General features: G+C 42.7%; 1 protein-coding gene across 7 annotated transcripts in view; it reads left to right on the forward strand.

The window, feature by feature from the left end:
- The window catches only part of tmem94 (transmembrane protein 94), a 173,163-nt gene that overhangs the window by 50,982 nt on the left and 106,775 nt on the right, over positions 1-15,406 (forward strand). For all 7 annotated transcript variants that reach the window (XM_072242652.1, XM_072242653.1, XM_072242657.1 and 4 more), the window contains exons 4-8: positions 575-711; positions 1,979-2,181; positions 3,189-3,340; positions 8,762-8,864; positions 14,572-14,658. In XM_072242652.1, the coding sequence (XP_072098753.1) occupies positions 575-711; positions 1,979-2,181; positions 3,189-3,340; positions 8,762-8,864; positions 14,572-14,658 (682 nt within the window). The remainder of the gene's footprint in view (positions 1-574; positions 712-1,978; positions 2,182-3,188; positions 3,341-8,761; positions 8,865-14,571; positions 14,659-15,406) is intronic.

The raw sequence follows: 15,406 nt of genomic DNA on the forward strand, positions 1-15,406 counted from the left end.
TGATCCAGTAGCTGATCAAGAATTATGCCACTCATCCTCTACATTTTGCTCCTTTTGAGATTTGACATTTACAAAGTATTGCTTCGGAATATGTGCAGAGCATTCTCGATGGGCTGAATGGGTTAATTCTGCTCCAATGTCTTATGATCATGTAGAAAGGTGTCCCAGGTTTCCTAGGTTGGCAACTGTCTCAGATTAAATATTTCACCTCCTCTGTGGTTTAGCATTGTGTGTCTTTACAGGAATTCTTGAGCCAGTGCGCTAAATGTCTGTGTGTGCACTCAGTAAGATACAAGTTGGGGGGGGGAATGGGGTTACTACTATGCTGTTACCACAGTTACCTTAGTATGACATCTTTCTAACTCCCAATTCTTTGTCTGTGAGCCTTCACTGATAGCCTGCAGCATTATTGATGCAGAGATTTTTTTAAATGTTGGAAAAGATTAAAGTAAGGGTTCACAATATTGACCTTAAGCAGATTACTGATTGGGATCGCAGTGCTTGCTTAAGGTTACTGAATGCTCTTGATGTTGTCTAACTTTGACTAAAGGCAGATAATTGTACTTTCTGATAGCCAGGGCAGTGCAGTACTGAATGCAGGAGTTCTGTTCCTTCTGGTATTCCTCAACCTGTATGTGATTGGAAGACAGGGGCGACTGAAAAAGGGAGAGGTCGTTGCCAGACTACAAGAAATCATCAAGAAGCTAAATGGTGAATAAACACAAACATTTATTGGATCTGATAACCATTCTGAACAAGAAAATAAGAGTGGGACACTGCAGTGCAACACCAGCAAAGTGACCATTCCTTTTTTTGACTCTCAGCTCTACCCAAGTGCTGTCATTTGAAGAGCTATCTGGGATAAGCACCCTCAGTATTGCAGTAATGGACTCCTGAACTGTTAATGCAGTGCAGTCATCACTTTATATTCATTCCTGGTTTTCCTGAAGTTTGAGTTGAGTTGCCAATCCTGCCCTGCTTTAATCTATTCTCTGTATTAGCAAAAATAACATTCCCGTGCGCTTGTCAACAAGCCTTAAGACTCCTTACATTAAAAATGATGCCTATTTATCTTTCATTCTTCTCTGCCTAATCACATCTATATCTACTCTGCCTATTGGACAGACTTAGTTTTCTTATAACTGATTGTACGATCCCTCCAGTTGTATATTCACTGTGCCCCTGTCTTCTACCAAGTCCTTTGTAGCCTCCCCCAAAGCACCACCAGAGAATCTCTGCCCAATGATGATGGATCCATTCAGAAGAAACTCTATAGTTCCTGCCTTCTCTAGAAACAGTGATTCTGAAATCTGAAGCCCTTCCTTCTGCACCCCTCTTGTCACCCATTCATTTGTACTATAATCATATTCTTATACTCAATGGTATACAACACTTGAAATATTCCAGAGAATATAACTTTGGGCATCCTTGCTATTCAATCAGGACCCTATTCCTCTTATCCACGTTGTTCATACCATAGTGGGTCAATGGTATTAAACCTCCTTCCATCAATTGTGACGTCCTTGAATCCAGGCATGTGTGTTGTCTTGCTGGTGCCAGGATCATAGAATTACCTGTCCATTCTCTTTGGACCCTTGCTAGATTATCCAAAGTTAAATTTGCTCTCCTATTTAACAATACTGAGAAAGTTTTGAAGTGCAGTGCACCTTGATTACCTGCTTGCCTTCCTTACCTGCCTCGCAGTCACTTGTTCCCTTAAATGCATTTTTTTAATCTGTAGGATGACTATCTCTAAAAACATGCTATTTTTGTAACTTGCACCCTCTGCATTGTTCAAACTATTTTGAAATTGTATTTTTGTACATAATACATTGAGAATGTTCAAAACAGATAGCTTTTATGAATGCCCGATTAAACATGGATTGGCATTAAATAATGTTTAAAACTCTTATTTTTTATTTGTGTGAAGTAAATGTTAGTTTTAATTGCTAATTTATGTCTTGTTTAATGTTTGCAGAAACTCTTGTGGGTAATGAGGATTTGAAATGGGAGAATACATCATACCCAGACCTCTTTATGCCTTCTGCTCCGTCCTGGTCACTCCACTGGGCCTATAGAGATGGGCGTCTAGTTAATCTTCCTGTCTGTTTATTAGTGGAAGGTGATATCATTGCACTCAGACCAGGTCAAGAGTCCTTTGCTTCTTTGAGAGGTATTAAGGTAAACTTAGCTATTTTCCTTCTATTTATTTATGTGCCTCAGTCTTTTGAAAATTTGGCTGATGTACTGGGTGGTGATAAGTGTGTTGTCTCTCTTTTAAAGAGGAGACAGTGAGGGGTTGGTGAGAGTGGGGAGAAAAGAAGATATAATCTAGAATTAATCAGTCTTTAAAAAATAAGGCATATTTGTTTAATTGCGGTGTAGTTCTTTGGGGGGTTTAAGCCTTTGGAAGCAGAATCTTAAGGTAGTGATTGATTGGTATTTTAGTAAAGATATGAAAAATTGTGGGTAGACCATTTATTTGACTAAATGATGGAGCAGCTTTGCAGGGTATAGTATTTAGGTTTGTTCTTTTAAAAAAACTGCAATGGGGCATGGATAGGCTTGTGGAACCTGCTGATAGCTGATACTTGTGTTAAAACGTGCAGTCACTTTTTTCATCAAGATTATGAAAGGAAGTAAATTTAATATAACATTTTGAGAGAAACCTTTGCCCAGGTGTTCAGGCACAGAAATGTTTCCATTCCAGAATACAAGGACATTGAAGTTAAATACTTTTACATCTAAAGTTCAAAATATAAGAACAAGAAATCATTTATCATTTTAGTGACTTAGACTAAACTAATTTTGACTGCATATAAAATGGAAAAGATGCAATATAAATTCAATAGAATGTTATAAATGAAGGAATGCAGTTGCAGAAATTGAAATATGTGGGTTGATTGAGCTGTGTGATTGTGGGATTTTCTGGAAGTAAATGGTAATGATTACTTTCAATCTTGAATGAAACAAATTAAAAGCATGATCAGATAAACATTGTCATCAGAAACTCCGAACAACACCCTGATGAAAGGAAGTGAATATTGTTCCCTGAAGATCAAGAAATAGATTGCTTAATATTGTATTTTATCATCATTATGTATTTTATCATCATTAGTGATAAAGGCTATCAATGTGTATAATTTATCTTACTTCCTTATGTCTATTGCTGTTTTTTCTTGGAGCAGGATGACAAGCACATAGTACTGGAGCCTGGTGATTTGTTTCCGCCATTCTCTCCCCCACCAACACCCCGAGGAAAAGGAAAGAAAGGGCCCGAAGTTCCTCAACAGCATAGGCTCTTCAGAGTAGTGAGGACTCCAGTTCTTGAAAATGTTAGGTATGAGAAGTTAGTTACTTGTGTGCAAGTGAAAGTACTTCAATTTCATCTGTTAGCGTAGAGTGACTGTGGAATACACTAAGCTTTACAATCACTATTTATGTACTTGATATTTGATATCTAACTTTTTCTCTGACAAATATTATTGTATAAAGTTGACTGCAGGACATAAAGTAAGAAATCTGATCTACATGCAGCTGCAGTAGACAATGCAAAACCTTGTACCTTAGATAAGTAAGGAGTTGATTATGTAAGCAATGCTTATGCTAAGTAGCTATATTTATCCTTTTAATTATTGTGTTGTATTGGAGAATTTATAGTTAACCAGGGGTGCAGTGTTTTTTTTTAGTACAGCATGTAAAGGTAGTAAATTAATTACAACAATGCTTATTAATAAACTTGACACTGGAGAATTGGTAGTTATTGTTCATTGTGTGACCTTCACAACAGAGTGGGTTTTGGGGATAATTAAAGTGAGGCACAAATATCGTAATTTATTAAACCCAAATCACTTTCATTTGGTGCATTTGTGTTATTGTGGAAGTGGTGTAACCGTTTCAAGATGGTGCCGGTATCTGGCGACTCTGCGCGTGCTATCCCGAGCAAACTGCCCTCTACACTATGCTATACCCGAGAAACCCTTCTAAACCTCCAATCTGCAACTTCCGATATGAACACAGAATTCTTCAACTTCTGGTTTATGAACATAGAATTCTCCAACTTCCGGTAATTCCTTCCCCCTCCCTTCCCCTATCCCTGTGTCACTGTGCCCCCTCCTCCAGCTGCCTACCTCCTCCCTCTTGGTTCCGCCTCCTTCTACTACCCATTGTGTTTTCCCCTGTTTTTTCTTCACCTTTCCTGCCTATCACTTCCCTGCCTCCCTTCCCCCACCACTTTATCTTTCCCCTTACTGGTTCTTCACCTGGAACCTACCAGCCTTCTCTTTCTCACCCTCCCCCCACCTTCTTTATAGGGCCTCTGCCCCTTCCCCCTACAGTCCCGACGAAGGGTTCCGGCCCGAAACATCGACTGATCTTTTCCACGGATGCTACCTGGCCTGCTGAGTTCCTCCTGAGTGTTGTGAGTGTTAAATCTGCTACATCTAGCAAGATCAACAACACCCTGGCGAAGCTACTGACCCACCTAGAGATCACCGCGCCAGAATTGCTTCTTCAACCCCGGACTGCACCTGGACTCGACCAGCGAGGCCTGGTCCGAGACCCACCACATTCCTGGAGACCCACGGCCTGCTACCATGTTGGAGTGCTTGGAGACGCAGCCCATTCCGACCAACACCTCTCCGGAGCAGACGACCACACAGAAATGATGTTGGAGACCTCAAGGTGCCCCAAACGCTTCCCCAGAGCGACTACCATGAAGACCCATTGGTGGCCATCCACAGCTGCTGGAAGTGAGGTTTCCGCCGCCGACCTCGGAAATTGAGCCCGAGGCTTAGCTGGAGCGGAGGCCTCCGGTGACTCAGCTCACGGACTTGTTTCAGCTCTCCGGGATTAAGTGTTGGCTTCGGGGCCCAACCCACTCGACAGCCCAAGCCCCCGGCAGCTGGAAGTGACAGCGGAGCCTCCTCCGTCACTCGGCCTGACCCGGAGTGCCGGATGACGTGACCCGCCAATCGATCGCTGTGGGACCCGTCCACCAACCTCAAAGAGCTGCCAACAACACACTGCATCGATGGAAACCTGGAAAGATGCACTGTTTACAGAGGAAGCGTGGGAAAAGAACTGGGCTGCTGGTCAGATTGAAGCTGAGGGGCTTCAGGGTCCCTATACCCACCATCCTACTAGCTAATGTGCAAGCCATAGAGAACAAGGTGGATGATCTTAAAGGGAGACTTACCTACTGCAGGGAGATGCAGAACTGCTGTATTCTGTTTCACCGAGACCTGGCTCTCCCCTGCCACCCCTGACTATGCCATCCGACCGGAGAGATTTTCGATCTATCGCATTGACCTTCAGGCAAGACAAGGGGAGGTGGTGCCCGCCTACTGATCAACACTGCGTGGTGCTCGGACACAGTGGCACTGACAGGCTCCTGCGGCCCGGACCTGGAACACCTGTTGGTGAAGTGTCGTCCCTACTATCTGCCACGGGAATTCACCTCGGTCATACTGACAGTGGTCTACATTCCCCCCCAGGCGGACGTGGAGTGTGCTCTGAACGTACTGTATGCCAACATCAGTGAACCTGAGATCAGGTATCCGGAGGCTTTGCTCATTACAGCTGGGGACTTTAACCAGGCCAACCTCAGAAAGGTGCTGCCGAAGTTATACCAACATGCCTCCTGCCCCACTAGAGACCTGGATATACTTGACCACTGCTACACAGCAGTCAAGGATGCATACCATTCCGTCCCACAACCTCCGTACTCCTCCTCCCGGCTTACAAACAGAAACTGAAGCGGGAGGTCACGGTGTCAAAAGTGGTGTTGCGTTTGACGGAGGAAATGGATGAGGTCCTCCATGACTGCTTTGAATCGGTGGACTGGTTAGTTTTCAAGGACTCGGCAGCTAACCTCGATGAGAATGCCTCAACTGTCACAGACTTTATTTGGAAATGCACAGAGGACTGTGTGTCTCGCAAGATGATCCGGGTATTCCCTAACCGGAAACCTTGGATGAATTATGAGGCCAGGTCCGTTTTGAAGGCTAGAGCTGCGGCTTTTAGGTCCGGGGATACAAGTCGCTACATGGAATCCAGGCATGAGCTCCGGAAAGCCATTAAGGGCGCCAAGAGGCAATATCGAGCCAAGTTGGAAGCCCAGGCTAGCCAGAGTGATGCTGGTAGACTATGGCAGGGTCTAAATGAGATCACTGGGTGCAAAGAAAAGGCTGGGAATATCAATAACTGTGGCACTTTTCTTCCTGACGAACTTAATGTATTCTACGCAATATTCGAACAGAAGAGGCACGTCCCGCTCCCTCTGGATGAACTGGACCTGGTGGCATCGAGATTCATCGTCACTGAGGAGGACGTTAGAAGGGCCTTCCTGAAGATAAATCCAAGGAAGGCGACAGGCCCAGATGGCGTCCTGGGACGGGTTCTCCGGGCCTGTGCAAGCAAGCTAGCTGGAGTGTTTGCTGACATCTTCAACTGCTTGCTTCAGTCTAAGATCCCCTCTTGTTTTAAGAAGGCAATGATAATCCCGGTGCCGAAGAAGAGAAAGGTGGCATGACTGTCGACCTGTGGCTCTGACATCAATTGCTGTGAAGTGCTTTGAGCGATTGGTTATGGCACACATCAACCACAGCCTACCGGCCAACCTCGATGCTTTGCAGTTCACCTACCGGAGCAACAGGTCAACGGCAGATGCCATCTCTCTGGCCCTACATTCCTCCTTAGAACAACTGGAGAATAAAGACGCATATGTAAGGCTCCTTTTCATTGACTACAGCTCTGCCTTTAATACCATCATTCTAAATAAACTGATTCCTAAGCTCCGGGACCTGGGCCTTAGCACTCAGATCTGCAACTGGATCTTCAACTGACAGGACCCAGGCTGTAAAAAGAGGGGACAAGCTCTCCTCTACAATCACCCTGAGCACCGGTGCCCCACAAGGCTGTGTACTCAGCCCCCTTTTGTACACACTGTACACCCATGATTGTGTAGCCAAGTTTCCATCAAACTCAACATATAAATTTGCTGATGATACCACAATTGTAGGCCATATCTCGGGTAATGATGAGTTTGAGTACAGAGAGAAAATTACGAACCTGCTGGCATGGTGTGAAGACAATAACCTATCCCTCAACGTCAGCAAGACGAAGGAAATGGTTGTTGACTTCAGAAGGAGTAGCAGACCGCACGACCCCCTTTACATCGGTGGTGCGTTTGGAACAGGTCAAAAGCCTTAAGTTCCTCAGGGTCAATATCAGAAATGACCTGACTTGGTCCAACCAAGCAGAGTCCACTGCTGAGAAGGCCCATCATCGCCTTTACTTCCTGAGAAAGCTAAAGAAATTTGGCCTGTCCACTAAAACCCTCACTAATTTTTATAGATGCACCGTAGAAAGCATTCTTCTGGGGTGCATCACAACCAGGTGTGGAAGTTGTCCTGTCCAAGACCAGAAGAAGCTGCAGAAGATCGTGAACACAGCCCAGCACATCACACAAACCAATCTTCTGTCCTTGCACTCACTTTACATCGCATGCTGTCGGAGAAGTGCTGCCAGGATAATCAAGGACACGACCCACCCAGGCAACACACTTTTCGTCCCTCTTCCCTCCGGGAGAAGGCTCAGCAGCTTGAAGACTCGTGCGGCCAGATTTGGGAACAGCTTCTTTCCAGCTGTGATAAGACTGCTGAATGGATCCTGACCTGGATCTGGGCCGTACCCTCCAAATACCCGGACCTGTCTCTCGTTTTTTTTTGCACTACCTTACTTCCCCTTTTCTATTTTCTATTTATGATTTATAATTTAAATTTTTAATATTTACTATCTATTTGTACTCCAGGGAGCGCGAAGCACAGAATCAAATATCGCTGTGGTGATCGTACGCTCTGGTATCAATTGTTTGGTGACAATAAAGTGAGGGCTGTGTATACATAAAGCTATGTTGTTCTGAGCAGAAGTGTCTTCAGATAAACCCTAAGAATTGGAAATGTTCTGAGTTAACAAGTGGGTAAAAGAGAGAAACCTGTTTCCTGAATGATTGGGCAGTGAGGTTGGTGAAACACTTGCTCCCTTTCAGAAATGGATCATAAAGGGTACTGTACTCAGTATATCTAATAGGCCATGGAAAGTTTTAGATCATATGCTGTCAAAGAATAGAGGGGCTCTAGACGAATCAGTACAGAGAGTAGCTGCAGGTAATGCAGGCAACAGAGTAGTTCCAGCTGATGGTTCTGAGTATGGGGAATTCTATAAATTATTGTACTGTATGGTAATGGACTTCTGTGCAGTACTGAACAAATCAGTTCCATTATAAGTGGATCATTATAAGTTAAACTTTTAGACTATGTAATATAGAACTGGTTAAGGAGCAGTGTGGACCAAGCTATGTGACACAAGAGACCGCAGATGTTTGAATCTAGAGTATCTTTAGAGGAAAATGGACAGTCTTTCTTCTGTACTGTCCTTTTCCCTCTGCAGATGCTGCTTGACCTGTTGAGTTCTTCCAAGCAATATATCGTTTAGTTAATAGTGCACAGTACGGAAGTCACTTAAACAGTTTGTTATTCTGGCTTTTGGGTCATTGATAGTACAGAGCTGTGTTATTTCAGTCCTGCTTTGTTGCCATCATAATTGGATTAATTGTCCACTGTAAATAATCTGTTGTGTGGGTAAGTGGCAAAAGAACCAAAGAGGTGTTGATGAACCAGTGAAAGAGAATAGATTGAAGGGGTATGGGGAAGTAGTGGAATAAGTCTGACACAGGATTTGATTGTGTTTTGCCTATCAGGCGGAGTTTGGATCTGGCGTTCTCTCGACCGGTCACTGCACTCGATAATGAACGCTACACAGTGCAATCAGCGATGGAAAAATACACTGTTCCTTGTGTTCTGGTAAGTTCTGTCACATCAGTTTACAATACAGAGATGGAGAACTACTTCTGAGTTGTAGGAAAATGCCAGCAGGGAAGCAATGTATTTCAAAATGTTGCATATTGTGCTCATTTAATATTTCTTTGTTACCAGGGTATTTCTGTCCCTCCCCTATGACTGAGAAAAGTTAAAATTCCAGGTTCCAAACCTTACTTTCCATTTTTCTATTTTCTATTTATGATTTATATTTAAATTTTTAATATTTACTAATTTTTACTATTTTTAATATTTTTAGTATTTAATATTTGTAATCCAGGGAGCAGGAAGCGCAGAATCAATTATCGCTGTGATGATTGTACGTTCTAGTATCAATTGTTTGGTGACCATAAAGTATAAAGTATTTTCCAGGTTTTCATTGTATCTGTTAGTGTGCATAGCCAAAGGAACCATTTGAATCCAAGATGGCAGACTTGTTTCACAGTCGGTATCGGTGGCATCCATTAGTCTCGTGAGACCATCGATCTGCGCCTGGATTCTCCAAGGCACAGTCCTGGGCAAGGTTGTATGGAAGACCGGCAGTTGCCCATGCAGCAAGTCTCCCCTCTCCACGGCACCAATGTTGTCCAAGGGCAAGGGCTGATACAGCTTGGCACCAGTGTCGTCACAGGAGTTGCCAGAATGAGGCTGAAGGCAATGTCGGACTGTCTTAGGGACTCCAGCTCCAGATTTGTCCTCAGGGTTTACTCCTGAAGCCTTTCCCATGAGTGGGTATGGCCGCAAGGCAGCAGAGGTTTGAAATCTAGAGTTTTCCCTGTCTTAGGTGGACTGCCTTCCCAGGCTGACGAGCTCCATCTACCCGAAGCACTGGTTTTCAGGCACCAGGACCCACCTTCGCCCCTTCTCCTGTCAGTAGAAACAGTTCCTTCGGGCTTAGCGGCTAAGCCACACGAGAAGGCCAGGAGTTAGTCTTGGTTGTCAGAGGGTATTTGAGGTGCATGCTGTGAGGAGCACTTTTAGGTAGTGAGAGCTTGTCCCCACTACCACTCCTCAGCTTGACAACCTTGGAACCTTTCACAGTAGACTAGATATATAACATGTATATTCCAAATATTTTTTCCTCTTCGCATTAATTCTTGCTAAGGAAGGGTGCAGTTGTGTAGCAAGTGGAACTACTGTCTCACAGCTCTATTAACCCACAATTTCTTCTGACTTCAGTTCTGTCTGTGTGGAGTTTGCATGGTCTGCCTGTTGTGGTATGTGTTTCTTCTACGTTTCCTCCCACATTCCAATAGCCTGCTACTTGGTAGGTCATTTAACGAGGAAAGAGAATATAGGCAGTCCCAGGTCATGACAGGGTGCTGATTCTGAGAACTGAAATGAAATGAAATCACATGTGGGAGAGGATCACAGAAACAGCCATGTTGGGAGAGTGAACAGGCTCAGGAAGAGTGGCTGTCAACCAGCCTCATTGACTCAATCAGTGGGTCTGCTCAGTTCAATCAGGTCCCGATTGTTGTCTTTAGGAGTGGGATGAGAAGGGACACAGAAATACCCTATTCTAACTGGCAGAAGATGCATGCAGCAGCTGACAAGTTAGTTATTTGTTTCCCAGGTGGGGCTGTGGGTTACAGGAAAATAAGTGGTGGGGGGGAATGGAATTGAAGGCACAGTTCAAAAGCTCAAAAGTTATGAAAATGACAAGTAATGTTTTAAGTTGGTCAGGCAGTTTAGGCTGAAATATGATTTGGTGCTTGGACCACAAACGGCTGTTGAAAATCATCGTCAACAATGGGAAAAATACAAAGAGAAGATCGGGGTTATGGTCTGCAAATGTTCCCTGTAAAACCAAAGCAAGTGTACCCAAATCTATGCAATTGAACATAAAGATAAGGCATAAAGCAGGAAGACTGTGATTAGTACTGAGCCCTCAGCACTATAGAAGGCCTAGTGTTGCATAGAGGGTGCAGAGGTGAAATTAAAATTTCAAACAAAAATTAGGAAATACAAGTAAAATCAAGCAAGACTGTTTTTGATTTGAATAGAGAAAAGTAAAAATAAAGAGAATGGTAGTTCCTATTTGAGACTGAAATTGATGTGAAGACAGAAGATGTAGATATTTCTAAGCAAATACTTTGAACTACTGTAAAGGGGTGGGTTACACAAACATTGACATTGAGCACGAAGCAATGGAAATGATGAGCAGAGTGTTCTTGATTTCAGGCTGGTATCAGAAGATGACTATGATTTTTTTTTGTAAAATGGCCTCTACTTGGCATCAGTGTTAGGCATTTTAATGGGGGGGGGGGCGGAGTTCTGAGAGGTAGCATAATATTTGCGAAGGTCATTCAATATTGGCTTGTTAAGAGCAAGCATGTCTGAGCTTAATTAAACTTTTAGGACTTGACAACTAATGAGTACCGGGTACTTGGTATACTCTCTGTACATGTTTGTGTAATGTTTGTTAAATCCAGGCTGTCAGAGTTTCAAAAATGTGAAAGTGCATAAGGTCCCTGAAAATGGCATTGGATTCAAAATTGGCTGTTTGATACAGTAAAAGGAAGCAAACAAGGCTAGGTGGTGTGGGGATTTACAGGGCCCATTTAGGTCCCCTTCTTGTGATTATACTGTAGGGGTCATATTTAAGAAGTTTACTTACTAGTGTGGTTGATAAGTAAAGAAAGTGGCAAATGTTTTGGAAAGTGTGATATCAACAGAATGAGGGAATTGTTGAATGGTTGGCAGATTGGGAGTATAGATGAAAGTGAATTGTGTAGTGATGCCTAAAGAAAAGTATAGACTGTAGAATCTTGGTATTTATTACAGAGACAGAAATTAAACATTTAACATGTGAGGATGGTACATGGAGGTCCAGAACTTGATGTTATGGTAGAGAAAAACCCACACCACAAGAACCTGCAATAAGACTTCTTGTCCTTTGACATGATTGCATATCTTGAGCCAGGAAGTGGGGAATTTGAAATAGCTCAGTTTTTGTCTGAATGGATGTGATGGTCTCTGTAAATTTCTGAAACCCAAAACTCAAACCCTGAATATGACCACTGATTTTGTGGTACAGTTTCACATTGAGAGAGTGTGTGTGTTTTTTTTTCCTTCCTTCCTTCCTTCCTCCCCCACGCCTGTCTTGAGTTTTGTGCCTTTCATGATCTGGATCAGTTCCTTAGTGTTTCCTTGGAGACATCTACAGATTAAAATATCCTACCCATTCAGCAAAGGAACGCAGTGCCATTTCTTCTAATAAAGGCTGAGTTCTTGATTGGTTATAAACATGATCTTACTTTATGCTGTAAAATTGCATTGGGTTAGAAACATTTTGAGTTAGTAATCTCACTGTTATGATTGGGACAGCAGAGTAGCATAGCAGGTAGCGTAACATTTAAAAGTGCAACTGTAAATTTGGGATTCAATTCTCACCACTGCCGCTAAGGAGTTGGTTCAGTCTACCCATTACTGTGTGGGGTTCCTTTGGGTGCTCTGTTTCCTGCCATATTCCAAAGATGTGAGTTAGAGTTAGTAAGTTGTGGGTATACTATGTTGGCGACGAAAGCGCGATGACACTTGTGGGTTGCCCCCAGCATATCTTGCACTGTTGGTTTTTGACGCATGCGACCTATTTCACTTCATGCTTCAATGTTTCAATGTGCGTGTGACAAATAAAACTAATCATTATCTTTAATCATTTATGACTATTAATGGAAACTGCCAGATTTGTTGAAATCAAAACTAAGAGTTATTATAGTGTGGAATTCTGGGGGAAAAAAATGTATCCAGAAGGTTTAGGATGTTAAGGTCATCATGTGGAGTAGTTAGGACATCTGGTATAGATCTACGCACAAGGTGGGGTGGAGGAGCATGTGTGTATTGTTAAATGCACGGCTCTAGGGGCTTATGTTGAGCAGGAAACACATAAATCAATTTATGTGCTGAACTGAGTTCTTATGCAGCTTAGTAGTGATGGTACAATTGTCAACTGTCACAGCTTATCACTTTGGCTCAGATTGAAGAAAGATTGCTTTTGGATCAGGATGTTCTGGATCTTGTACTCTCCCCAGAAAATTAAATAAAAATTCACACCATCTCTCGAGTTCTGAGGGAGTATTACATTGTTCTTCTTTGGTATGACACTTTGTATTGCATGCCCTCTCAACAGTTGGCATTATTTTGCACAATCCACACAAAATGCAAGAGGAACTCAGCAGGTCAGACAATATCCATGGAGGGAAATACACAGTTGACATTTCAGACCAAGACCCTTTGAGACTGGAAAGGAATGGAGGGGGTGGGGTGGAGAGCTTAGAATAAGGTGTGGAGGGGGTAGGACTTGCCCAACACCTCCCTCCCTTTATTCCATGGTCCACTGTCCTTTCCTATCAGATTGCTTCTTCAGCCCTCTACTTCTTACACCTATCACCACCTGCTTCTCACATAATCACCTGCCCCACTTCCCCCTCATGTGGTCTCGCATATTTTTTCCCTCTCCTTACCTTCTAATTGTTGTCTCTCCCTTGTTCCTTTCCTGTCCTGATGAAGACTCTCAGTCTGAACTGCTTATTTCCCTCCATAGATGCTGCCTGACTTGCTGAGTTCCTCTAGCATTTTGTGTCTCATTCAGGATTTCCAGCATCAGCAAAATCTATTGTCTTTGATGTTATTTTGGTGAATATCATATTTTTCATTAATGCACTGGGTGAAATGGTTTCCCAGTGTCCTTTTTGAAGCATTTGCATCGAAACTGTAAAAGGTAAAAATATAGTTTTGCCTAAAATTCAATGCAAATTGAGATTTTGTGCAGCCTCTGGAGGATATAGTCTGCTCAAAGTTGATTTGCACTGCAGTCGAGTAAGACTGACCATAAATTGAAGTGTTCCAATGCTAGTTGCTGTGTGCATTATAATGTGTCTGCAACTCAAATGAAATAACTAGTGGGTTATATCTTGATGCCTCCTTTGGTCAGGGTCGACCACGGATGTTGTATCCTAGCTGTCTGATACACAAGCCTGGGCAGTACAATATAAAGAGCAAGCATAGCAAGCTCCCCCTCTCCATGTATCTGATTAGCCCAAAGGAACAGCGGAGGCTGATACAGGATGGCACCAATTGTGCCGCAGGAGTTTCCAGTCAGCGTTGAACTCAATGTAAAACTGCCATAGGAACTCTAGCTCTGGATATTTCCTTTTGGGCTTTACTCCCGAAGCCTTCCCCATGAGTGGGTATATCTACTAGACAGCAGAGTTTCCCTTCTCCAAAATGAGCTGCCTACCACGGTTAACAAGCCCCATCTACCCGAAGTGACTGGTTATAAGGTGCCAGCAACCCGCCTTTGCCCCTTCTCATGTCAGTAAAAACGGTTCCACAGCTAAGCCACATGTGAAGGCCGGAGCTGTCAGAAACTATTTGAGGTGCGCTTATTGGGAGCATTTAATAAATTATCCCCATTATTTCCCACTCCCCTGGCTATAATAACCTTAAGGAACCTTGGTTGTATCATTGCAGAATAAATGATGAGGGGTATTAATTGCAAATGCCTGGTGAAGTTTCATCGAGCGGTTAAATTTCTAGCATGATTTTATATAATGCTGAAATCAGTTTCATAATTGGTTTTGGTTAGTTTGGCCAGCAATTGCATTCTGTTAGAGGATCTCTTACCTTGTTGTATAATGAAGGGTTTCCTATTAATAGGGGTTTTTATCCAGTTTGTTTTTTGTTGTAGGTTGCATTTCTGATTACAAATACTGTACGGTTTGCTCTTGATGCTCCTGGAATAAGCAACTGGAAATTCACCTTCTTCCAACTTCAGGTAATCTTATCTTTAAGTTGCAGTAAAGCTTGTGCTATTCTTGACAATCCCAAAATGTGGCATTTAATGTCTCCCAGCAAGTCTTAAGTACATTATTTGTTGGGCTGACATTTCAGTGGTTTGCTCATAAGCCACACTGCATTGAAAGATATAACATCAGTTTTTAAGACAAATGAATCTCTGAGTCCTGTATCTCTAGATCACATACATAACAGGGATTTCATACTGCTGCTGTTAGGGACAAATATGTGGAGCTCAGTATATCCTGATTAACTTAACCCAGCTAAAATAAAATTAACTTTATTGTGAGATATATTTGAGAGCTAAATGGCAGTTATTTGTGTGTTTATATGTCAGTCTCTGTAATTCATTGTTTTTAGAAGTATTTTGATGATTTTTGAGGTTTAACTGGAGACTCTCTAGTTACGGTGTTCTGTTATTCTTTTTGTGCCTGTCTGCCTGCACGTTTGTTGACTAGTCTTTGAGGCAGCTTTGATCTTTTTTAAAATGTGTCCCACCCAAGGTCTCAGAAAGGAGGACTTTTTGGGTTAACTAGGTAGGATTTGCCTCCGGTAATTCAAAACCAGGTTCTGAATTTGTGAAGTTTTACAACTGAGTGGATAGCTAAGCCATTTTGAGGCATTAAGAACTAATCATACTGAAGTCCTCTTGAAGATGGCAGATGTACTTTTGCTAAAGGATATTAATGATCAGAATGCTTTAACTTTTTAGGATAATGTTCTCTTAT

Source organism: Mobula birostris, chromosome 24 (assembly GCF_030028105.1).
Source record: "Mobula birostris isolate sMobBir1 chromosome 24, sMobBir1.hap1, whole genome shotgun sequence".
NCBI classification, from domain to species: Eukaryota; Metazoa; Chordata; class Chondrichthyes; order Myliobatiformes; family Myliobatidae; genus Mobula; species Mobula birostris.